The 26,246-nt window shown below is 36.0% G+C and overlaps 2 protein-coding genes across 11 annotated transcripts in view; both read right to left on the bottom strand.

Annotated features, from left to right (window-relative positions):
- Positions 1-26,246, bottom strand: part of STXBP5L (syntaxin binding protein 5L) — a 493,876-nt gene that overhangs the window by 142,382 nt on the left and 325,248 nt on the right. For 6 of the 10 annotated variants that reach the window (XM_063630147.1, XM_055260428.2, XM_063630146.1 and 3 more), the window contains one exon: positions 11,872-12,023. In XM_063630147.1, coding sequence (XP_063486217.1) covers positions 11,872-12,023 — 152 coding nt within the window. Of the gene's footprint in view, positions 1-9,521; positions 9,594-11,871; positions 12,024-26,246 lie in introns of all 10 variants that reach the window. The other 4 variants (XM_055260425.2, XM_055260427.2, XM_063630145.1 and 1 more) reach the window with 1 other exon arrangement.
- LOC129471612 (52 kDa repressor of the inhibitor of the protein kinase-like) lies at positions 21,471-26,244 on the bottom strand. The gene is given in 5 exon segments (XM_063630151.1): positions 21,471-21,895; positions 21,897-23,103; positions 23,106-23,493; positions 23,495-23,632; positions 23,719-26,244. Coding segments are annotated over 5 exon segments (2,286 nt in total). The 5' UTR covers positions 23,938-26,244; the 3' UTR covers positions 21,471-21,561.

Raw genomic sequence — 26,246 nt, 5'->3', positions numbered from 1 at the left:
TTCAGGTCTTAGATTTAAGTCTTTGATTCATCCTGAGTTGATTTTTGTATAAGGGGAGAGATGATGATCCAATTTCATTTTTCTACACGTGCCAGGGTCATTTATTGAATAGGGTGTCCTTTCCCCACTTTATATTATTGTTCGCTTTGTTGATGAGTTGGCTGCAAGTATTTGGCTTTATTTCTGGGCTGTTTTGTTCCATTGGTCTATGTGCCTATCTTTGTATCAGTACCATGAAGTTTTGGTAACGATAGCCTTGTAGTGTAGTTTGAAGTCAAGTAATGTGATGCCTCCAGATTTTTTCTTTTTGCTTAGGCTTGCTTTGACTATGTGGGCTTTTTTGGTACTGTGTGAATGAATTTTAGGATTGTTTTTTCTAGTTTTGTGAAGAATAATGATGGTATGTTGATGGAAATTCCATTGAATTTGTAGATTGCTTTTGATAGTATGGTTATTTTCACAATATTGATTCTACCCATCCATTAGCATGGCATGTATTTCCATTTGTTTGTGTGTCCATTATTTATTTCAGCAGTGTTTTGTAGTTTTCCTTGTAGAGATCTTTCACCTCCTTAGGTAAATTTCTAAGTATTTTATTTTATTTTTTTACAGCTGTTGTAAAAGCGGTTGAGTTCTTAATTTGATTCTCAGCTTGGTCACTGTTGGTATATAGCAGTGCTATTGATTTGTGTACATTGATTTTGTATCCTAAAACTTTACTAAATTCACTTATCAGATCCACGTGCTTTTTGGATGTCTTTAGGGTATTCTAGGCATACAATCTTGTCATTTGCAAACAGTGACAGTTGGATTTCCTCTTTACTGATTTGTATGCCCTTTATTTATTTCTCTTGTCTGGTTGTTCTGGCTAGGACTTCCAGTATTATGTTGATTAGAAGTGGTGAAAGTGGGCATCTTTGTTTTTTTCTAATTCTCAGAAGGAATGTTTTCAGCTTTCCCCCATTCCATAAAATGTTGGCTGTACATCTGTCATAGATGGCTTTTATTACCCTTAGTTGTTTTCCTTCTATGCTGATTTTGCTAAGGGTTTTAATCATAAAGGATGATGAATTTTATCAAATGCTTTTTCTGCATCTATTGAGATGGTCATACAATTTTAAATTTTGTTTCTGTGATGTATCACATTTATTGACTTGTGTATGTTAAACCATCCCTGCATCCCTGGTATGAAACCCACCTGATTGTGGTAGATTATCTTCTTGATATGCTGTTAGATTTGGTTAGCTAGTAGTTTGTTGAGGATTTTTGCACCTATGTTCACCAGGGATATCAGTCTGTAGTCTTCTTTTTTGTTATATCCTTTCTTGGTTTTGATAATAGGGTGATACTGGCTTCATAGAATGATTTGAGGGAGGATTCCCTCTTTCTCTATCTTTTGGAATAGTTTCGGTAGGATTGGTACCAATTCTTTTTTGAATGTCTGATAGAATTCAGCTGTGAATCCATCTGGTCCTGAACTTTTTTTGTTGGCAATTTTTTAAATTATCATTTTAAACTCACTGCTTGTTATTGGTTGGTTCAGAGTTTCTATTTCTTCCTGGTTTAATCCAGGAAGGTTGTATATTTCCAGGAATTTATCCATCTTCTCTAGGTTGTCTAGTTTGTGTGCATAAAGGTGATCATAGTAGTCTTGAATGACCTTTTGTATTTCTGTTGTATTGGTTGTAATATTTCCCATTTGTTTCTAATTGAGTTTATTTGGATCTTCTCTCTTCTTTTCTTGGTTAATCTCACTAATGTTCTATCAATTTTGTTCATCTTTTCAAAGAACCACCTTTTGGTTCATTTATCTTTTGTATTTTTTTGTTTGTTTCAATTTCATTTAGTTCTGCTCTGATCTTTGTTATTTCTTTTTTTCTGCTGGATTTGGGTTTGTTCTTGTTTCTCTATTCCTTGAGGTGTGACCTTAAATTGTCTATTTGTGCTCTTTCAGACTTTTCGATGTAGGCATTTAATGCTATGAACTCTCCTCTTAGCACTGCTTTTGCTGTATCCCAGAGGTTTTGATAGGTTGTGTCACTATTACCATTCAATTCAAAGAATTTTAAAATTTCCATCTTGATTTCATTGTTGACCCAACTATCATTCAGGGGCAGATTATTTAATTTCTATGTATTTGCATGGTTTTGAGGGTTCCTTTTGGAGTTGATTCCACTGTGTGAATTTTATTCCACTGTGGTCTGAGAGAGTACTTGATATAATTTTGACTTTTAAAAATGTATTGAGCCTTGTTTTGTGGCCTATCATATGGTCTATCCTGGTTAATGTTCCATGTGCTCATGAATAGAATGTATATTCTGCAGTTATTGGGTAGAATGTTCTGTAAATATCTGTTAAATCCATTTGTTCTAGGTATAGTTTAAGTCCATTGTTTCTTTGTTGACTTTCTGTCTTGATGACCTGTCTAGTGCTGTCAGTGGAGTACTGAAGTACCGCACTATTATTGTGTTGCTGTTTATCTCATTTCTTAGGTCTAGCAGTAATTGTTTTATACATTTGGGAGCTCCAGTGTTAGATGCATATAAATCTAGAATTGTGATATTTTCCTGTTGGACTAGTCCTTTTATCATATTTAATGTCCCTTCTTGTCTTTTTAAACTATTGTTGCTTTAAAGTCTGTTTTGTCTGATATAAGAATAGCTACTCCTGCTCACTTTTGGTGTCCATTTGCATGGAATGTTTTTCTACTCCTTTACCTTAAGTTTATGTGAGTCCTTATGTGTTGGGCAAGTCTCTTGAAGAGAACAGATACTTGGTTGGTGAACTGCATATTGTGGGAGTTTGGCATACAGATTATTTAGTCACCCAGTAATAAGTATAGTACCTGGTAGGTATTTTTTAAATCCTCTCCCCACTCTGACACTCCACCCTCAAGTAGGCCCCAGTGTCTGTTGTTCACTTCTTTTTGTCCATGTGACATAGGACCTGACAAAGATTTCACGATGAAGATGCCAAAAGCAACTACAACAACAACAAAAATTGACAAATGGGACCTAATCAAACTAAATAGCTTGAGCACAGCTATAAAAACTATCAACAGAGTATACAGACAACCTTCAGGATAGGAGAAAATATTTGCAAATTATGCATCCAACAAAGGTTTAATACTCAGAATCTGTAAGAAATGTAAACAAATTTGTAACAAAAAAACAAACGATTTTATTAAAAAGTAGGCAAAAGACATAAATAGATACCTTTCTAAAGAAGATATACATGCAGCCAAGAAGCATATGAAAAAATGCTGAACACCTCCACTCATCAGAGAAATGCAAATCAAAACCACAATGAGATACCATCTCACATCAGTCAGAATGTCCATTATTACAAAGTCAAAAAATAACAGATGTTGGAGAGATTGTGGATAAAAGAGAATGCTTATACACTGTTGGTAAGAGTGTATACTAGTTCAGCCATTGTGGAAATCAGTGTGGCAATTTCTCAAAGAACTTAGAATTACCACTCAACCCAGCAATCCCACTATTATGTATATACCCAAAGAAATATAACTTGTGGTTTACTGTAAAAACACATGCATGCGTATGTTTACTGCAGCACTATTCACAACGGCAGTAACATGGAATCAATCTAAATGCCCATCACCAGTAGACTGGATTAAGAAAATGTCATACATATACACCATGGAACACTAAACAGCCATAAAAAAGAATGAAATCATGTCATTTGCTGCAACATGAATGGAGCTGGAGGCCATTATTCTAAGCTACCTAATGCAAGAACAGATTCTTCATTTTAAAAGCTGTTTTGGCTACTCTAAATCCTTTGAATTTCTGTATGAACTTTAGAATCAGATTGTCAGTTCCTACAAGAACATCTGCTGTATTTTTATTGGGATCTAGCATTGAAACTACAAATTGATTTGGAATGAACTGCCATCTTAATAAAATTGAGTTTTGTGAGACATAAACTTGGTGTAACTATTTATTTAAGTCTTCTTAACTTTTCTCAGCAATGTTTTCTGGTTTTCCATGTGTGGGTCTTTTTTTTTTTTTTGAGATGGTGTCTCGCTCTGTCACTCAGGCTGGAGTGCAGTGGCACAATCTGGGCTCACTGCAACCTCTGCCTCCTGGGTTCAAGCAATTCTCCTGCCTCAGCCTCCTGAGTAGCTGGGATTATAGGCAGCTGCCACCACGCCCAGCTAATTTTCATATTTTTAGTAGAGACTGGGTTTCACCATGTTGGTCAGGCTGGTCTCGAACCCCTGACCTCGTGATCCACCCACCTCGGCCTCCCAAAGTGCTGGGATTACAGGCATGAGCCACCGCGCCCGGCCCATCAATGTGTGGGTCTTTCGTATCTGTTGTCTCATTTATGGCTAAGTACTTCTTATTTTTGATGATATTGTAAATGGTAATTTTAAATTTCAATTTCAGATTGTTGTATGCATATAGAAATACAATGCAATTTTATATATTAACCTTATATCCTGCACATTGTTAAACTCACATTTTTAGTTCTAGCAGCTGTTTTTGGCAGATTTCGTTGTTTTCTTCATAGACGATCATGTTTTCTGTGAATAAAGACTATTTACCTTCTTCTTCCTTTCCAATCTAGATAACTTTTATTTCTTATTCTTGCTTGACAACACTGTCTAAAATTGCCAGTACAATGTTATAGAAGTGGATGTGAGTTATGAACTTTTTCTAGTTGGGATGGTGGAAATGGCACTATTTCCTTTATTTGAGTGTTGGGCAGTTTCCTTTAATCCTTTCAGATGGCTCTTTACCTGTTCCTGGATAGCTGCATCATATGTACACGTTGATCAGCACTTTGCTCTAGGAGGAAACACTGTAGATCTCTGAAATTCTTTTGTTAGCTGTAGATGCTTTGGTTTCTCTGGTTTCTCATCTTCATCTTCCAGCCTAAAAAGCTCAGTGGTTTCCTCCTGGGCTTCCCTTCCCTTTGCTACAGTCTAGAAATTATCTTGGGATAGTAAATGGGTGTGATTGTTAAGGTTTCCCATCTGTCCCATCATTTTTTTTTTCATTGATACCCTGTGTCTTAAAAACCATTGTTTTCATTTATTTTGTCTATTTTGGGGGAATGGGTGAGGGGGTTTTTGAGCAGGAGGTTAACTCTGGTACTTGTTAGTACTTGTTACTCTATCTTTCTATCTTGGTTCGTAGTGCAAATCTAAAGCTTCGACTATTTCTTATCTTGCAAAACTTCACTTAAATGTTTCTGTGTTGGATAGGCCATTCTCTGACAACACTTTCTAAAATAGGTCCACCTTATCTCATTTTTCCCTATCATTGCATTGCCACCTTTCTTCAATTATCTATGACTTTATTTATCTGTAGATTACCTGTTATAAATGAAAGGAAAGGACCATAATTGTTTCACTCATCACTATATACTTAATGCCTAGAAAAATGTTTGACACAAGAGATGCTCAACAAAATACTATTTGAATGAATGATTTTTTTCCCCATTTATTGTTTACCATATTTTTTGCTGATTTTTGTTTCTTAAAGCATTCCTTAATTTTTTTTGTTTACTTCTCCATTCCTGACTTTCTGTTCGTTTTAAAATACTTATTTGCCTTTCTTAGATAGTTCTCTTATCATCCTCTTTTATTTCTTCTTTATTTTTCAGGTGTTTTTAGGATCTGTTATCATAGCCCTACCCTCTGAAAAGAAAGGGATAATAGGCCTGAGACTCTCCAAGGATCCCTTGTTGCATAACTAGAAATTGATACACAAGCAATGTAGACAATTCTCTACATTAAGCCTACTTTTCAAACTTCTCTTGATTCAAATGGCATAATATCAGTTTTTAAATAGCAAAATTCATGTGATTATCACAAGTAGAACTGTTACTAGGCAATGAGGCAGCAGCCTGAGTTTTAGCCCTAAGTATTCCATAGATTTCTTATGATTGTGGAAGTTATTTAACCTCTCTGTAGTGTGGGTTGGTTCATCTTTTATAATAATTACAATAACTAACATTTATAGAATCACTTTTATTAACATTAACCCAGAAAAGTTCTACAACTCTCTAAGGGAGGTAGAAATTGCAATTTTTACTTTATACATTAGAAGAAAGAAACTCAGAGTGATTAAATGCCTTGTTTAAGATTATAAATGTATGAAGTAGCTAACAAATGGAAAAGGTTAAAACAATGTAAATCTTCTGATCAGATGCCTGCTGTTCTTTTCAAAGCATTTTTCTGCTTCTAAAAATCATAATCTGTAAAATATTAAAGTTTTCTTTCAACTACAAAATTTCATTATTCTATGATGTGAAAAGTTTTGCAGATTGGTAATTTAAAGATGTGGGGAGGTCAGCTGCTTGGAGACTAACCTATGGAATAAGGTGACCAGTAAAAGAGTCATTGATATAATTTCATTGATAGTGTGCAAAAACTGAGGTGTTTTCTGATTATAAAATAATGGATTTCGTTTCCAATGTTCCTGAAACTTTAAAAAAGACACTTAGAGATCCAAGATTATACAGTGAAAAGCCTATGAAGTAACTTTAGTGTCAGATAGGCATAAGTTTGGGTTCCACTTATTCTGTGTGGCTTTGAGAGACTAATTTCATTTTTTTCAACTTCAATTTTCTCATGTGTAGAGAAATATACTAATATATATCAATCTGCCTCAAAGGGTTATAATCACTAGTAGATAATATAACACTGAGTCAAACTGACTAGCAGAGTAGAATAGATAATCAATGGAACTGGGTTTTATCACCCCAAATATGAACAAAGCATATATGCTTTTCTGAAAGTTAGGAAACAATTAATGAAAAGGCTGAGCAGTGTCTACTATAATAAAGTTAGACTATAGAAATATAATCAGATTATATTATCCAATAGTTAAACTTCAAGTCAAATTTTCATAAAATGTATTTTGAAAAGCAATTGTAGGATATACCTTTGAGTGGTTAAAGAATCAATCCCTTTTCATGATATACAATATCAATCATTCAGAGAAGACTTTTAGGAAATCTGATTTTAAATCCTAGAGCTTGTCTGAGCCACTGTAGAGCCCAATGGTAGAGACATGGAGGATTTCTTTAAGTCCTTCTACAGACTTGATTTTACTTCTGACTTAAAACGTTAGGTCTCTAGTTAGAAACTATGATTACTTTTGCAAAATTCTGGTGAACCCGGTACTTAGTTCTTCTCTCATTTGTCAGATTTGAAAAGTTCCCTGGCAGTTCATGTGAGAGAATAAAGCCTGCTGCCATGTTCTATCCTACTGACATCATCATTTACTTACAGATCTTATGACTTGTGCTAGATGTAGAGAATATAAAGAATTTTAGGTACGGTCTTGAGATTCTTGTCATGCATTTGGAAAGGTAGAGCAAAAGTATAAAAGTAAGTAGCTATACAAATGAATCTAGGCTAAATGTCAACCAAATGGTTCAGGCAAGCCTGTACTGTGTACAAACCTGGACACTGGAAGCATGTAAATAAAGGAATTGGCACAACAGGGCTCTGATGGTGGTAGGAAAGGCTTACTATAGAAAGTAAACTTTTGGCAGGGCATTTCCAAAAAGGGGATAATATGAGTAAATCATAATGGTAGTAAGATACAAAAATTTGGCTTAAGAGGAGAATAGTAGAAAATCCATTTGAAGATGTTGATAGAAATTATACTTTAGAGGATCATGAATGATGGGCTGAAAAAAAAATTCTGAAGGAAATATAAGGAATATAAGAAAATATATTATTGAGATTTCTCAGAACTCTTAAAAACTTTACATCATGGCTGATACTATAGGATCCTGATGAACTAAGAGCTTGTTTCTGCTCCTGATCTTCAGTCTCCAATTTAGCTTCTTAGCATAAAATAATTACAAGTTTATTACAGAAAAACTAGAATATATTGTAAAGCTAAAAGAAGTCTGTAAAATCCACAAGGTCATGTTCCAGAAACTTTTCTGTCTACACACACACACACACACACACATACACACACACAAATGTAGGAGATTCTACCTCTAGAAGGCTAAACTGGGATTCTGAAGTCTGATTACGTGTATTAAACTACCCTGAGACTATTTACAGAAAGGTTTTGGCTGAAATCCTTTATGTGGTGCAGAGGATGGGTGTGAAAAAATGGCACAGAGCAGGAATCAGCAAACTTCTAATGTAAAGAACAGGATAGTAAACATTTTAGGCCTTGTGGGCATATAGTTTCTGTTGCAGCTACTCAACTCTGCCATCGTAGTGTGAAAGCATTTAAGGACAATTTATAAATGAATGATTGTGACTATGTTCCAATGAAACTTTATTACAGAAACTGAAATTTCATAAAATTTTCAGATGTCAAGAAATATCACAGTTATCATAGTATCAAATAAGCTTCTGTTTTAGGAGCAGCAGAAGCCAACATAGATACCAATATTCTCACACACAGCAACAGGAACAGAGAGAGTGGGAAGGATTCCTAAAAGGTGGTGCTCTGCTAGAGTAGAAAACTAGAGAATATTTATGAGCAAAAATTACTTAACTTCTGGGCATTCCCGGGAACATTTTAAGGATTTCACAGAGACTGACTTATGTAAGCTAAGGGCATAAACTAGTAAAGTTTTAGGTTTTATTACTGATAAGATTCCATTAGTATCTATGAACTGGTGAGGTCTGAAGAAATTCAGGTTACAAACAACAAATATGTGTGAGTGTGTGTATATAATGTATATGTTATACAACTATAAGGCCATTTTGTATATATTGTTAAAAAACCTGCTTTTTAACAGAATATATTAACATATGATAAACATTTTTTATGTCAATAAATATTTACCCATAACATCACTAGTCTCATCTGTACCTCCAGTCACACACACTCTCACTCTTCATCCTTTCTATACCAGTTTTTATAATTGCTTACTCTAGACATCTTCGGATCTGTGTTTGATACCATGGTAAATGTTGATCTTATTTACTCGTTTACTTTTTACCTTAATTATCCTACTTTATAATGTTTGAGTGCCTTAAATCACCATAGAAATATGTGTTTGTATATTTTAATAAAAATCATCAGAAATCAGGAATACTTAGTTGTCTTCAAGGAATGTAATTATTTAAAAGAAGCAAATATTGTGACCCTGGTTAGAAGAGTATTATAAAATGGCCAAAGCATAAGGTTGCCAAAATTAGAAAGCATTGACTTATTACTGATACTGGTATATCAGTAATAAATTTTATTATTTACAGGGCATCATAGCTCTTCCTCCTCGAAATAAAAGACAGTGACTCTTGGAATAGTAGGACATGGTCTGCATGGTTGGAAATAAACACTGAAACAATGGGTATGATTGAATGGGCACAGGACAATAATGGATTGAAATATTTCTATAATAATTTTTATTAAAATTATCAGGTTGCACACCATAACAAAACAAAACAAAAATTTGCATGCATGCTGAATGTGTTTTAAGAAACACATTACTGAGCACTGATGTATGGATTTAACTCAAGTATTATGTCTTAAAAAGGCTATTTGCCTAACCTTTATATAACTTACTCTGATAGGAAGTACGGATCCGTTTCGTTAAATCAGGATAAAAGTTAGACAGGCCACGCATGCAAAAGTTGTCTTTGGAACATGCCAGAACACCAGCATCAGCAGCAGGCAGAAGAAAGAGAAAAAAAGTCTAAAGTGAAAGGAAGTGATATCATACCAGAATCTGGAACAGCCAAGATGAAAAAATTGCAGCAAGATTAGGTAATTAAATTAGAAGGAGATATTAATAAAATAAATCAATTATAAAGTAAGATGGGATAGATGAATGATGAGAATGTGGTAGTAATTTTAATATTTATTTAAATATTTAATATAAAAATATTTGTAAATATTTATTTTTATCTTATTTAAATGTCTTATTAAAGTAGATGGCATATTTTCCTTATATGTTTTTACAAAATACACTTCTTCGGCTTGTAACTAATATGTATAAATTATTTCATTAATATAAAAATGATTGTCTTTAATCCTTCAGCAATTAAAAAGAAAGCTAAAGATTTCAGTCTTTAATACTTCATTGTTATAATATAAAGTGAGTTCTCATTGTGTCATCTTGTACACTAAACACAAACCGAGTTTATAACTTCACAGATTTTCCTGATTTTAAAGTCATCAATGTTCTAAGCTCTAGTAGTAACTGTCAAGGTTCAAACAGTTTAATTTAAATTAAACAACAATTGTATTACCTTTGTCAAAATACATACTTTTTTTTGCCCCACTGTATATATCCAGCAAGTGATTTAGATATTGTCATAGGATTCACAGCTTTTCTGATTATATTGGTGCTTTTAGCATTGCAAACTAAATTTTTAATTATAAATAGCCTACTGCCCCCCTAACACCTTTCTATCCTAGAGTCCATCAACTTCAAACTTGTCTTTCCCAATCATGAGGAAACCTCACGTTATGTGAATGTACAGTTGCTTTTTATTTTGTCTTCCTTTCAAAATCTGGTAGTGATAGAGGCAAAATCTCTAGAATTTGGAATTTCTAGCTCTCCTAAAATACTGCTAAAAGTTGAGATCCCTCACTAAAACCCCTTGGTTTCTGAAAGAGAAAATTTGTGTCTCTCAAAAGGGTCTAAACTGGTAATTTGGAAATGACTGAGTTTCGCAAAAGAAAGTTAACAAGAAGAGTTTCAGTATAACAAATTTCATTAGTCCAAAAAGGAAATTCATTTATTATCACATTTGGACGTTAAATTTGACATACCTGCCACTTGGAAAATAACACCTACCATCATGTACCCTTTTTATTTTTTATAATATTTTTCTATGGTTATATTTAGTAATATCATCAATATTCAATAAATTATTTTAAATAATAAAATGTACAAATTTTATTTTATTTATTTAAACAATTTAAAAAGTTATTGTTATTATTATTATTACTATTAGAGATGGGGGTCACACTATGTTACCTAGACTGGTATTGAATTCCTGGCCTCAAGAAATCCTCTCACTTTGGCCTCCCAAAGTACTGGAATTACAGGCATGAGCCACCATATCTGGCCCAAAGTAGAAGATTTTAAAGGATTGTCTAAAATAACACTTAATATTATAGAAGCATTTTCATCTGCAACATTTTCGCCTAATTTTTTTTTTATCAACTGGACTGTCAATGGACAGAAAATATGCAAAACTTTGGCAGTGTTTATAAAGCCAACTATTTGGATATATACTAAAATTTCAGTAAAACTTTGGATAATTGGCATATCAAAGTTTGGCATTAAATCCTAATTAGCTTAAGTTTATTTTCTTTTATAGTTAAATACATCAATTTATTGATCCTGCCAAGAAAAATGCCATCTGTCATAGTACTTAAAAATTGTTAATGAAAAATGTTTATTGAATTGTGAAAATACCTCCAAGAAGGTCATCATCCAACAAGGAAAGGTGTCAGCTACAATATGGAATTAATTAAAAAAATTAAATGTAGTAAATGACCTAAAATTATCTTTTTAAAGGGACCAGATATTTTAGAAGAAAGTTAACCTGTTTAACACAACCATTGCAAGCAGTTTTTTCAACTACAGAGCCCTAATTTTTGTAGCATTTTTACATTTAATAGCTTCTTATTTTCTGTTATTTCTTAGGAATTAAACCTAAGAAAGTTGAGATGCTTCCTAACTTCAATAGCAAATTGAAGTTTAAACATACACACACCTAACCCTTTCAAAGATTCTCACAATGTTCCTGCCCAATTTATTTTACTTACATGATTTTGTAAATTATGTTAACTTTATTTTGCCATGCATTTGAATAGTATCAGAGAAGAAAGACAAGAAATCTAAAAGTAAGAACACAGATGACCAAATCAAGTTCATAACTCATCTTGTTTTATCTCCTACCTGCAATGAACTGTTTGTTTTTTCGAGGAGATCGTGGTTGTCGCTGGTATAAGTCACTTGATCTATATAGGTCAATGGTCCCCATGCTTAACAGTACTGTCTTCTGTATAAAATCCACCACAGCCAACCCATTGCAGTTCCCAAATGCAACTCTAAGAGAGAAAAAAATACGCAACTAGAATGTATCACAAGAAGCATGATTATTTTTATCTTCAAATCAATCATAGGATTATTGAAAAGTAATGTCTTCGGGTTGGGGAAGTTGGGCAGTGATTTGTGTAAAGTCAAGAAGGATGCCTTGCCTTTATGATGGATAAACTGTCTTCGTATAATAGGCATAAAATTTACTGCAAAAAAAGATGATCGGCAATTATATTTTGCCAGCAATTTTATCATGTAAGTCGTGATTACCCAATCCGCTCTTTAAACTAGACCTTAGGTTTTCACAGAAGAATCACACAAAACCTTTTTGCTATGCAAGGGGGAGATAGGTTAAGAAATGTCACTAGCTAAAGATGTTTACGTACGTAATTAGATGCCTTTTTCAAATAAAATTATAATTACTAGACTCCAAATTAATTATCTTCTGAAAGAGAGAAAAATAAACATTAACTTCATATATCAAAGGCATCGACACTCTATTGGAAATGAGGAGATACAAAAAGTTAAATGTTTCTTACTTTTGTGCTCTTTATATTGTGCCCCTTTCAAAGGATAAAGAGACCATTTGATTAATTACTTAACTAAATCTCCTCAGAAATTTTAAAAAGACAGCTCTTCTAAGTAGGCATTTTGATTGTCTTAACCACTAGGCATACATTAACTCTCACTTTTCTCCATTTACAACATGCCCTCTAGCTGAACAATTCTGTCTGTACTCTCTGCTTCATAAACTAAATAAACACTAGTTACATGAATGTTGTTTTGCTTGTTTTATATACGTTCCATGTTGTATTATTATTTAGATTGAATCTTGTTTACAAACCATCTGCTTACTCTTAAAATGGTTCTTTCCACTTCACCACACAAGTTAAAACACAACAACAACACCACCTCTACCCATACTATATGTTTTGCTAATTCACATAGAGCTCTACATCTTCCAGTAAGACAAACTTTGGAAACTGAAAAAAAGTATTGTTATACTGGTCAGATCTGGGTTTAATTCTCATCTCCATCACTTACAGGATATGTCACTTTGAGAAAAATTAATGAATCTTGCGTGGCCTTAGCTTCTTTATAATGATAATTACACGTCTACGTTTATCTGGTGCACAGAGCTTTTATGAGTGTCAAATCAGAAAATTATTTTTAAAGTACATTGAAATTTTTCCATGCAAAAAAGAATTGATCTTAATATTATAAGTAAATGCAATATTATACATGTTACCAGTTTAAATTACTATATTTTTTTATCATTTATAGTATCTTTTTTTTATTATTATTATACTTTAGGTTTTAGGGTACATGTGCACAATGTGCAGGTTTGTTACATATGTATCCATGTGCCATGTTGATTTCCTGCACCCATTAACTCGTCATTTAGCATTAGGTATATCTCCTAATCCTGTCCCTCCTCCTTCCCCCAATCCAACAACAGTCCCCGGAGTGTGATGTTCCCATTCCTGTGTCCATGAGTTCTCATTGTTCAATTCCCACCTATGAGTGAGAACATGCGGTGTTTGGTTTTTCGTCCTTGCGATAGTTTACTGAGAATGATGTTTTCCAGATTCATCCATGTCCCTACAAAGGACACGAACTCATCATTTTTTATGGCTGCATAGTATTCCATGGTGTATATGTGCCACATTTTCTTAATCCAGTCTATCGTTGTTGGACATTTGGGTTGGTTCCAAGTCTTTGCTGTTGTGAATAGTGCCGGAATAAACATATGTGTGCATGTGTCTTTATAGCAGCATGATTTATAGCCCTTTGGGTATATACCCAGTAATGGAATTGCTGGGTCAAATGATATTTCTAGTTCTAGATCCCTGAGGAATCGCCACACTGACTTCCACAATGATTGAACAAGTTTACAGTCCCACCAACAGTGTAAAAGTGTTCCTATTTCTCCACATCCTCTCCAGCACCTGTTGTTTCCTGATTTTTTAATGATGGCCATTCTAACTGGGGTGAGATGGTATCTCATTGTGGTTTTGATTTGCATTTCTCTGACGGCCAGTGATGATGAGCATTTCTTCATGTGTTTTTGGGCTGCATAAATGTCTTCTTTTGAGAAGTGTCTGTTCATGTCCTTTGCCCACTTTTTGATGGGGTTGTTTGTTTTTTCCTTGTAAATTTGTTTGAGTTCATTATAGATTCTGGATATAAGCCCTTTGTCAGATGAGTAGGTTGCAAAAATTTTCTCTCATTCTGTAGGTTGCCTGTTCACTCTGATGGTAGTTTCTTTTGCTGTGCAGAAGCTCTTTAGTTTAATTAGATCCCATTTGTCAATTTTGGCTTTCGTTGCCATTGCTTTTGGTGTTTTAGACATGAAGTCCTTGCCCACGCCTATGTCCTGAATGGTATTGCCTAGGTTTTCTTGTAGGATTTTAATGGTTTTAGGTCTAACATTTAAGTCTTTAATCCATCTTGAATTAATTTTTGTATAAGGTGTAAGGAAGGGATCCAGTTTCAGCTTTCTACATATGGCTAGCCAGTTTTCCCACCACCATTTATTAAATAGGGAATACTTTCCCCATTTCTTGTTTTTGTCAGGTTTGTCAAAGATCAGATAGTTGTAGATATGCGGCATCATTTCTGAGGGCTCTGTTCTGTTCCATTGATCTATGTCTCTGTTGTGGTACCAGTACCATGCTGTTTTGGTTACTGTAGCCTTGTAGTATAGTTTGAAGTCAGGTAGCGTGATGCCTCCAGCTTTGTTCTTTTTGCTTAGGATTATCTTAACTATACTAGCTCTCTTTTGGTTCCATATGAAATTTAAAGTAGTTTTTTATAATTCTGTGAAGAAAGTCAATGGTAGCTTGATGGGGATAGCATTGAATCTATGGGCATGGAATGTTTTTCCATCTGTTTGTGTCCTCTCTTATTTCCTTGAGCAGTGGTTTGTAGTTCTCCTTGAAGAGGTCCTTCACATCCCTTCTAAGTGGTACTGCTAGGTATTTTATTCTCTTTGTAGCAATTGTGAATGAGAGTTCACTCTGTTTGTCTGTTATTGTTGTATAGGAATGCTAGTGATTTTTGCACATTGATTTTGTATCCTGCCACTTTGTTGAAGTTGCTTATCAGCTTAAGGAGATTTGGGGCTGAGATGATGGGGTTTTCTAAATATACAATCATGTCATCTGCAAACAGAGACAATTTGACTTCCTTCCTTTTTATTTGAATACCCTTTATTTCTTTCTCTTGCCTGACTGCCCTGGCCAGAACTTCCAATATTAATGTTGAACAGGAGTGGTGAGAGACCGCATCCTTATCTTGTGCCGGTTTTCAAAGGGAATGCTTCCAGCTTTTGCCTATTGAGTATGATACTGGCTGTGGGTTTGTCATAAATAGCTCTTATTATTTTGAGACACATTTCATCACTACCTAGTTTAGTGAGAGTTTTTAGCCTGAAGGAATTTTATCAAAGGTCTTTTCTACATCTATTGAGATAATCAAGTGGTTGTCATTGGTTCTGTTTATGTGACGGATTACGTTTATTGATTTGCATATGTTGAAGCAACCTTGCATCCCAGGTATGAAGCCAACTTGATCGTGGTGGATAAGTTTTTTGATGTGCTGCTGGATTCAGTTTGCCAGTATTTTATTGAGGATTTTCGCATCGATGTTCATCAGGGATATTGGCCTGACATTTTCTTTTTTTGTTGTGTCTCTGCCAGGTTTTGGTATCAGGGTGATGCTGGCCACATAAAATGAGTTAGGGAGGAGTCCCTCTTTTTCTATTGTTTTGAATAGTTTCAGAAGAAATGGTACCAGCTTCTCTTTGTACCTCTGGTAGAACTCGGCTGTGAATCCATCTGCTCCTGGACAGTTTTTGGTTGGTAGGCTATTTTAGAACTCGTTATTGGTCTGTTCAGGGATTCAACTTTTTCTTGGTTTAGTCTTGTGAGGGTATATGAGTCCAGGAATTTATCCATTTCTTCTAGATTTTCTAGTTTATTTGCGTAGTATTCTCTGATGGTAGTTTGTATTTCTGTGAGATTAGTGGTGATATCCCCTTTATCATTTTTTATTGTATCTGTTTGATTCTTCTATCTTTTCTTCTTTATTAGTCCGGCTAGTGGTCTATTTTGTTAATCTTTTCAAAAAATCAGCTCCTGGATTCATTGATTTTCCCAAGGGTCTTTCATGTCTCTATCACCTTCAGTTCTGCTCTGATTTTAATTACTTCTTTTCTTCTGCTAGCTTTTGAATATTTTTGCTCTTGCGTCTCTAGCTCTTTTTATTATTAGGGTGTCAATTTTAGATCTTTCCTGCTTTCTCTTGTAGGTATTTAGTGCTGTAAATGTCCCTCTAAACACTGCTTTAGCTGTGTCCCAGAGATTCTGGTACATTGTGTCTGTTCTCATTGGTTTCAGAGAACTTATTTATTTCTGCGTTAATTTCATTACTTACCCAGTAGTCATTTAGGAAAAGGTTGTTCAGTTTCCATGTAGTTGTGCTGTTTTGAGTGACTTTCTCAATCCTGAGTTGTAATTTGATTGCACTGTGGTCTGAGAGACGGTTTATTATGATTTCTGTTCTTTTGCATTTGCTGAGGAGTGTTTTACTTCCAATTATGTGGTCAATTTTAGAATAAGTGCATTGTGGTGCTGAGAAGAATGTATATTCATTGATGTGGGGTGGAGAGTTCTGTAGATGTTTATTAGGTCCACTTGTTCCAGAGCTGAAGTCCAGAATATCCTTATTAATTTTATGTCTCGTTGATCTGTCTAATATTGACAGTGGGGTGTAAAAGTCTCCCTATTATTGTGTGGGAGTCTAAGTTTCTTTGTCTGTCTCTAAGAACTTGCTTTATGAATCTGGGTGCTTCTGTATTGGGTGCATATATATAGTTAGCTCTTCTTGCTACATTGATCCCTTTACTATTACATAATGCCCTTGTTTGTCTTTTTTGATCTTTGGTTGTTTAAAGTCTGTTTTATCAGAGACTAGGATTGCAATCCTTTTTTTTTTTTTTTTTTTTTGTGCTTTCCATTAGCTTGGTAAACATTCCTCCATCCCTTTATTTTGAGCCTATGTGTGTCTTTGCACATATGATGGGTCTCCTGAATATAGCACACCAATGGGTCTTGACTTTTTATCCAATTTGCCAGTCTGTGTCTTCTAATTGGGGCATTTAGCCCATTTACATTTACGGTTGATATTGTTATGTGTAAATTTGATTCTGTCATTATGATGCTAGCTGGTTATTTTGCCTGTTAGTTGATGCAGTTTCTTCTTAGTGTGGATGGTCTTTACAATTTGGTATGTTTTTGCAGTGGCTAGTACCAGTTTTTTCTTTCCAAAACTCCATGGGAGTTTTATGGGACTTACTTTGGAGTTATTTCTTCTTTCTTTTTTCTTAATTCTTCCTTTAGAATGGGTATGTTTACTTTGTGCTGATGTCACCATTGTATTTTGGAAACATATAACTTGTTTGATTTCATAAGCTCACAGTTGGAGGAGAATCTGCCTCAGCTTTCCTCAGGAGCTCTTGTAAGGCAGGCCTGGTGGGGACAAAATCTCTCAGCATTTGCTTGTCTGTAAAGGATTTTACCTCTCCTTTGCTTATGAAGCTTAGTTTGGCTGGATATGAAATTCTGAGTTGAAAATTCTTTTCTTTAAGAGTGTTGAATATTGGTCCCTACTCTCTTCTGGCTTGTAAGGTTTCTGCAGAGAGATCCTCTGTTAGTCTGATGGGCTTTCCCTTGTGGGTAACCCGACCTTTCTCTCTGGCTGCCCTTAACATGTTTTCCTTCATTTCGACCTTGGTGAATCTGATGAGTATGTGTCTTGTGGTTGCTCTTTCGAGGAGTATCTTTGTGATATTCTCTGTATTTCCTGAACTTGACTGTTGCCTGTCTTGCTAGGTTGGAGAAGTTCTCCTGGATAATATCCTCAAGAGTGTTTTCCAGCTTGGTTCCCTTCTCCCTGTCACGTTCAGGTACACCAATCAAACGTAGGTTTGGTCTTTTCACATAGTCCCATATTTCTTGGAGGCTTTGTTCATTCCTTTTCATTCTTTTTGCTCTAATCCTTTCTTCATGCTTTATTTCATTAAGTCGATCTTCAATCTCTGATATCCTTTCTTCTGCTTGATCGATTTGGCTATTTACACTTGTGTATGCTTCAATTGCTGTGTTTTTCAGCTCCATCAGGTCATTTATCTTCTTCTCTAAACTGGTTATTCTACTTAGCAGTTCCTTTAACCTTTTTTCAAGGTTCTTAGCTTCCTTGCATTGGGTTAGAACATGCACCTTTAGCTCAGAAGAGTTTGTTATTACCTGCCTTCTGAAGCCTACTTCTGCCAATTCATTAAACTCATTCTCCATTCAGCTTTCTTCCCTTGCTGGTGAGGAATTGTGATGATTTAGAGAAGAGGCTTTCTTGTTTTTGGAATTTTCGTCGTTTTGCGCTGGTTTTTCCTCATGTTCATGGATTTATCTACCTTTGGTCTTTGATGTTGGTGACCTTCGGATGGGGTTTTTGTGTGAATGTCCTTTTTGTTGATGTTGATGTTGATGTTGATGCTATTTTCTGTTTGTTAGTTTTCCTTTTAATAGTCAGGTCCCTCTGCTGCAGGTCTGCTGGAGTTTGCTAGGGGGTCCACTCCAGACCCTGCTTGCCTGGGTATCACTAGTGGAGGCTGCAGAACAGCAAAGATTGCTGCCTGTTCCTTTCTTGGAAGATTTGTCCCAGAGGGACACCCTCCAGACGCCAGCCGGAGCTCTCCTGTATGAGGTGTCTGTCGACCCATGCTGGCTAGTGTCTCCCAGTCACGAGGCACGTGGGTCAAGGATCCACTTGAGGAGGCAGTCTGTCCCTTAGCAGAGCTCAAGCGCTGTGCTGGGAGATCCACTTCTCTCTTCAGAGCCAGCAGGCAGGAACATTTAAGTCTGCTGAAGCTGAGGCCACAGCCACCCCTTCCCCCAGGTGCTCCGTCCCAGGGAGATGGGAGTTTTATGGGACTTACTTTGGAGCTATTATCCCTTTCTTTTTTCCTAATTCTTCCTTTTAGAATGGGTATGTTTACCTTGCACTGATCCCACCATTGTATTTTGGAAACATATAACTTGTTTGATTTCATAAGGTAACAGTTGGAGAACAATCTGCCTCAGAATGAATCATACCTTGAATCTCACCCATATATGATTCAGGTGACTTTTTTTTTTTGAGATAGAGTTTCATTCTGTCACCCAGGCTGGAGTGCAATGGTGCAATCTCAACTCACTGCAACCTCTGCCTCCTGGATTCAAGCGATTCTCAGTATCCATAGTCGCTGGGATTACAGGCATGTGCCACCACGCACAGCTAATTTTTACCATGTTAGTAGAGATGGGGTTTCACCATGTTTGCCAGGCTGGTCTCAAACTCCTGACCTCAGGTGATCCACCTGCCCTGGCCTCCCAAAGTGCTGGGATTATAGGCGTAAGCCACTACATCCAGCCCAGATGATATTTTGATGAGACTTTGAATGTTAAACTTTTGAGTTAATGCTAAAATGTTTTGAGACTTTGGGAGCTATTAGAATCGAATGTATTTTGCATACGAGAAGGACATAAATTTTGGGATGCAAGGTCACAATGTTATGGTCTGAATTTTTGTGTTTCCCCAAATTCAGACCATCTAATCCTCAAGGTGATGGTATTAAGAGTTGGGGCTTAGGGAAGGTGACTGGGTCTTTGGGAGGACTCTGCCATTATGAATGGAATTCATTTTCTCATAAAAGAAGTCTGAGGGAGTTTGTTCACTCCTTCTGCCAAGCGCAAACAAAGCTAGAAGGTGCTATCTTTGAAGGAGACAGCAAAGCAGAGAGCCAGACACTGAATCTCCTGAGACCCTCATTTTGGACTTTCCAGCCTCCAGAACTGTGAGCAATAAATCTTGGTTGTTACAAATTACCCATTTGTAAGATATTTTGTTAAGCAGCCCAAATGGACTAAGAAACTTCTCTTATTTTTTCCTCAAAGACAAAGCCTCTAACATTTCACCATAGAGCATATTTGCTAAAATGTATCAGATTAAGAAAAATTCCTTCCATTTTAGCTATTAGTTTCTTTTAAAGTCATAAATGGATACTTAATTTTATCAGATGTTTTTGTCTTTTGCATTCCTGACCAGACCATCATATGGTTTTTCTAGTTTATTTGCTAATGTGATGAATTACACTGATCCATTTAAAATGTTTAAAAACTTTGAATTCCTGGCGTAAACCAAACTTGGTTATGATATGTTATCTTTTTTAATTGCTAGATTTGTCTGTATTTTGATTGGGATTTTAAATCCATGTTCATAAATGATATAGACTTACAACTTTCTCTTTTTGTAATACCCTTTTCAAGTTTTTGCATCGAGTTATGTTGGCCATAAAATGAGATGAACATGATTTCATCTTTAATAATTCTCAGGAACATTTAAAGTAATACTCATACAATTTATTTCTTTAAAACTTGGTGGAATTTGCTCTAGTAGCCACATGAGCTAGGATTTTTGCAGTGGAGGCTCTCTATGAGATAGATGTCCAAGCTGTCATTTTCATACAAGTGTCAGTTATTCAGAAGCTCTGTAATAACTTTCACCTCCACAGTTCCCTTATAAGGAAAATGTGTTTTTTTTTAAACAAAATCCACATTTTATTTAGATTGAAATAAACTATACAAAATTGATTTTCTTCACCAAAAATAACAGCAATATTTTCCATATTTTTCTAGATAAACCACAACACTTATTTTGTAGGTTTTCCAGGTTTTGCTTATAAATCAAGATGAGGCAGTAGGTAAGAGTCATGGAAAAAGACAGAAAAAAAAAAAAACCAGACAAATCAGTTGTCAGTATCCATGGCCTCTGATTCTGTCTCAACCATGAAACAGAAGTGTTCAACATATACCTGCTAAAAAGCTTAGGAAGATGTAGGCTCCACAAAGGAATGTAAACAGGAACGAGATGTGGAACAACAGCAGGTTTTTCCATTCAAACTTTGTCATTTGTTCCTTTAAGTTCGAGAAAGACAAAATCTACACTGAAATCCGTGTTTGGTGAGCTCACAAGCTTTTCTCCGGTAATTTCTTGTAACTGTCCAGTATAGATTTTTAACATACTTAAAACTCCTATTAGTCAAAGGTCAATTGGGGGCTTCACTATAACATTTTATAAAATGTATTCCTTCCTCCCACACCTCTTCAAAATATATTTCTTCAAAGAATTCATAACACCCAACAAGTAGAGATCCACAGTGATAATAAATGCTATGTCTAAAATGACTTAACTGAAACAATTCCAGAGTGCCGTCAACAGAGATCACGCAAAAGGAAACACGGCACTTTCAACGTTCTCTTCTGGAAGAACAGGTAGGTCTTCAAAGCATGAGAGTTCAAACACGTGCCATTTAAACAGGTAGATTATCAATGGCTAGTGTATTCAATGGAGTCCTATAGGCAAAGATATTTAGTTATTAAGTGGCCTACATACACCTTACGGCTTTTCTTCCAATTATCAAATATAAGAAAGCCTATTTTTAAAAGTCTCTTAGGTATTTTCCACGGTTTTGGAATTATCTGTAGGAAGCTCTGACTTACTTGTATAGAGTTTAATATATGTGTCCACCATTAAATCCAGGTCGTGTTTTATATCAAAATTTATGTTAAGCAAAGCCAAGTTACTTGACCTTTGGTCTGTCAAAGTGTTCCCCAAATATGCTTTAAGATGCTTTTGTCCATTTTCATACCGCTCATTCTCAACCTTCATCACAGGAAGAATACACAGGACCTTCAGCAATGCACACACATTAGAAAAAAACTTGATGTCAGGCAGGTGAAGGGCTTCATAGATGGTGGACGGAAGCTCTGTATCTTTCCCCCTGTTTCCATTTGATTCTCCAACAATGAAGCTCAGCTGACAGCGTGTCAGGATTGGGCAAGTCACTTCTATACATGTCAGCATGGTGTCCCTCCAACGTATTGAATTTGAGTTGTCCCATGACTGAGGGTACCAGAGATAAGCATTTAAGAGCTTTGAGGTGCTGTTCTGAGAATATATCTTTAAGTTCCTGAATAATGTGCTCCACTGTTGGGACCCTTAGGGTTTCTTTATAGTAACTCTCAGAGGTTAGCTGAGATTCCAAGTTACCCAGGTGAGCTCTGTGGAATTTCCCAGGGAGTTTCATTTGAATATCAAGTTTGGTTGCCAAATTTGTGGCTTCCTCAAACCAAAATTCATGATAAACTTCAATATTTTCCATCACTTCGTTGAGTGAATGCAGTACTGCAGTCAAGCTACCGGCTGCAAAGAAGACATCAGAGGTTTGCCCCTGGAGGTTTTTCCCAAAGGCTCTTGTAAAAGATAGGACATTTTTAAGAACAACAATAGTAACAATGAAATCAAAATCTGTTACTGCACTGCAGAGTACAAATGCTCAGCCAGCTACACAGTTATTCCATCTAATATTTGTGTCACTATTTATACCATCTAAACATAAAACAAGTGCTTGCAGGAGTTCCACCAAAATTTCAAAAGCATCATGCCTGCCTGTCCACTGAGAATGGCAGATTTCCTTCAGTTCTTTACCCCTTTCTTTACTGTTCTGAAAAAGAACAGAAATTACGTTGTCAAGTTCTAAAAGCGGTTGTGGCGATCGATGGAAAAAAGAACAAACTTCCTCAATTGTTCCTAATGCAACAGATACTCCCATAACAGGTACTGATTTTGCCAACCATATATTTAAGGCACAGGAAGAGCAGAGTGTGTAGATAGCTTGGGGGTATTTCTCTAAAAGTGTAGAAGCAACAACTTTCATTTTGGAAGAAAATCCACTAGAGACAGTGTAAGCCTGGCCACGACAATACTCCATATTTAATCCCCACTTCTCAGTTATCATAGTGTGAAATTTTACAGCCAAAATTTCTGCATTGGCTTCATAAGGCACGAAGCCTATGAATTCCTCTCTTAGGTTATGAGATTCATCAACAAACCTCACCAACACAGGTAGGTGCTCTTCCCCTGCTATGTCCACTACATCGTCAGTGATAATGGAAAAGAAGTGTGAGTCTCTCACTTCCCTGAGAGTTTCTGAATACAGCTCTCACAGATCTCTAGCATCTGCCTCTGCTGTGTTTTTGAACAAAACAACGTGTTAACTGCTGTTGTCTCAAACCGCTTTCTCAGAACCTCTTCACCACAATTTATCCGACACTCCAGCAGTGCCTGAAAGTTATCTGGAGTAAAGAGACCTTCTGGGATTTCATCAGCCTCATGTCCATCCAGAGGTACATTTTGCTTTCCCATCAGAATCAAGATTTCAAATAGAGATTTTAGGTATTCTTTGTTTTCCTTCTCTTCAAGGGTTAGAGGTAAAATGTCCTCATCTTGCCCTTCACCCTCTTCTTCGCTGGGGTTCTGAGCATTGCTATTGTTCGTTTCTTTATGTTTTTATTCCTGCTCAGAAGTTTCATCAATTTTTTTTTTGTTTCAGTGTCCTGATTTCGTCTTCACTCAGTTCTTTTATTCGTTTTCTGTGTCTACTATGTGGGTTGTTCAAATGACTGGTAAGATCAAATATTGTTGGTATTGCATTATCTCGAAGAACTGTCCTATAAGGACTCTCCCAGTGACTTCACAAGTATCTGCTTCAATTAATTTCGAGAAATAAAATAACGCAATCATTCTTTAGTTTTCTGATGCCTCTGCAAAATGTATAGTTCTACAGATCATAGAGGTCTCAAAATGTTTGGCACATAATCGATAATGTTTATTTAGCTGATCAGGTGTTTTATCTTCTAAGTCGGCTCTCCTACAGTTCTCCACCCACTTCTGGCATCCGGCAGGGTCCCGCGGGAACCTGAAGAAGGCCAAGTTGGACTGCGTGCTCTTCCGCGTGCAGTTGGGTGCAGCGCAGAAGTTCGGCATCCTCGCCCGCCCGCCAGCCGACCCAGCCCTCACCTCCCCGCCTCTTCAGGGCAGTCCGCCGGCCCGTCGGGGCCGGGGAGGGGAGCCAGGCCGGCCGGCCGGCTCGGCAGGGCCGACGCGCGGGGGAGGGGCGGGCGGGCTAGAAGCCGCGAGGGCCAGGAGGGGTGCCGCGAGGTCCAGGAGGGGTGCCGCGGTCCGAGGCCGGGCTGGGGACGCGGCTCCACAGTGCTGTGAGCGGCCCGGAGGATTTACCACCGCCGCCGCCGCCGCTGGTGCACCTCCCGCCCGCCTGAGACGCTGCCGCGTCCTTCGGGAAATGTGTTTTGTATCTGACCTATTCTAACAACCTTCAGCTTCTGAACCGGGTGACACATCTTTATGGTCTCTGAATTCTGAAGTCCCTTTGTCTTTACAGGTCAATCTCTAGAGAAGGGAACTCAGAAGATGGCTTGAGCTCAACCATCTTTCACGGTAATTACTTGGGCTAGAGAATAATCATATATTCTTACCATATCAAATAATGAAACAATAGGCTGTCCCACAGTCCATTCCTCCTCTCCCATCATCCATCAACTGTTGTTGCCAGCTTTCCCATCAAATAATATTCTAGTAAAGAAGCAAGCACCCAATACTCTATGTTCACATATATCCTCCACATCCCCCTGAAGAAAACTCCAGGTACTCAAAGATAAGACTTTTTTATCTCAAGGCATTCTCTTGGAGCTTATAAGACTCAGCTTAGGAAGTACAGAAATAAAAGTGAAATATATAAGGTAATGTATTATTTGATAGTTGATTCCAAATAAGCGTAGAAAGATGAAGTATTCAGGAAATGGTATTGGCACAATTCTTAGTCATCAGGAAAAAATATAGTTTAATACTTATTTCATATCTTATACTTAAAAAAATTCCAGATAGATTAAAGCTTTAAACATATAAAAGAAACAAAAAGCATATTAGAACATAATTTTTTTGTTTTTATTACATTTTTATTACTATCTTGAAGTGAGGAAGGACTTTTTAAATAAGACACAAATTCAGAGCCATAAAAGATAACAAAAAACAGAATTGCAAAAAATTCTTTAAAGTAGAAAGCTTCTTAAACAGAATCATAAAGCAAACAAAAGCAGGGAAGATCATTGCAAATTACACTATAGAGAAAGCTAACTTCCCTAATATGCAAACAGTTTTCACAAATCTCTATGAAGGCCAACAACTTTACAGACAAATGGACAAAGAATAGAAACAGAATGTCACAAAACAGGAAAAGATGTTCAATTTCACTTAAGATATAAGAAAATTTTACTGATATTATAATAACATACTACTCTTTACTTAACAAACTGACCAGGATGGAAAGTTTGATTATGCATTGTAGTTAGAAAGGTTGTAGGAAAGTAGACATTCTAAACATTGCTGGTGGGAGTATAGTTTGACACAACCTCTATGGAGGGCTACAACCTATAAACAAGGATGAACTGAAATTAAATTAGGCTTTAATGGGAATAAAATCCAACTTTCAAAGACCTGATGTCTGCTTGAATTATGTTGTTCTGACCCTTCAATAGTTTTTTAACCTAGACTGCCAGAGGAAATGTAGGTACTTTCTGGAGGAAAGTATCATCTAGAACCCCAAATTATAATGTTCATTTCTCAATTAAAAAAAAAAAAAACAGAAACAACTAAGAAAAAAACCATACAAACTGGCATACATGAACACAATATAATGTGACTCAAAACTAAGAAATGTAATAGACTAGATACCAAATATGGAAGTATCACACATATTTAAAGTAACACATTTTTAAAGTCATACATTCAATATGTTCAAAGAAATAAAGAAAAGAGTGATAATTTAGGAAGAGAACAGGATGTTTTAAAATAATCAAATGTAAGATCTAGAACTGAAAAATAAAATAGCTGAAATTGAACTCCACGGGTGGATCTAACCATCAGATTAGACACAGTTGAAGAGGGAGTTAGTGAACTCTAAAGGGTAAGTCAAAAGAAAATATCCAAAATGAAATATAAAGAGAAAAAAAGACAGAATATAAAAACAAACAACACAGTATAAGTGTAATAAAATCCTAACAGTCTCCTACTAACATCAAAATTGGGAACACTATCACAGGTTTGACTTCAAGAAAGAACAAAAAACCATAATGTAAATTTAAATTATTTTTCTTATATATTGTTTAATCTAATAAAAATCCAGGTGAGGGCTTCTTTTCATTTTTAGGACTTAAGCAAGGAACATCTAAAAAATCAAACATATTAGCTAAATAATACATATCAGAAAAAAGTTTAAT

The sequence above is a fragment of the Symphalangus syndactylus genome, chromosome 21 (genome assembly GCF_028878055.3).
Source record: "Symphalangus syndactylus isolate Jambi chromosome 21, NHGRI_mSymSyn1-v2.1_pri, whole genome shotgun sequence".
Classification (NCBI taxonomy): Eukaryota; Metazoa; Chordata; class Mammalia; order Primates; family Hylobatidae; genus Symphalangus; species Symphalangus syndactylus.
Note: the sequence above shows the minus strand (reverse complement) of the source record. Positions and strands in the feature narration are given on the sequence as shown.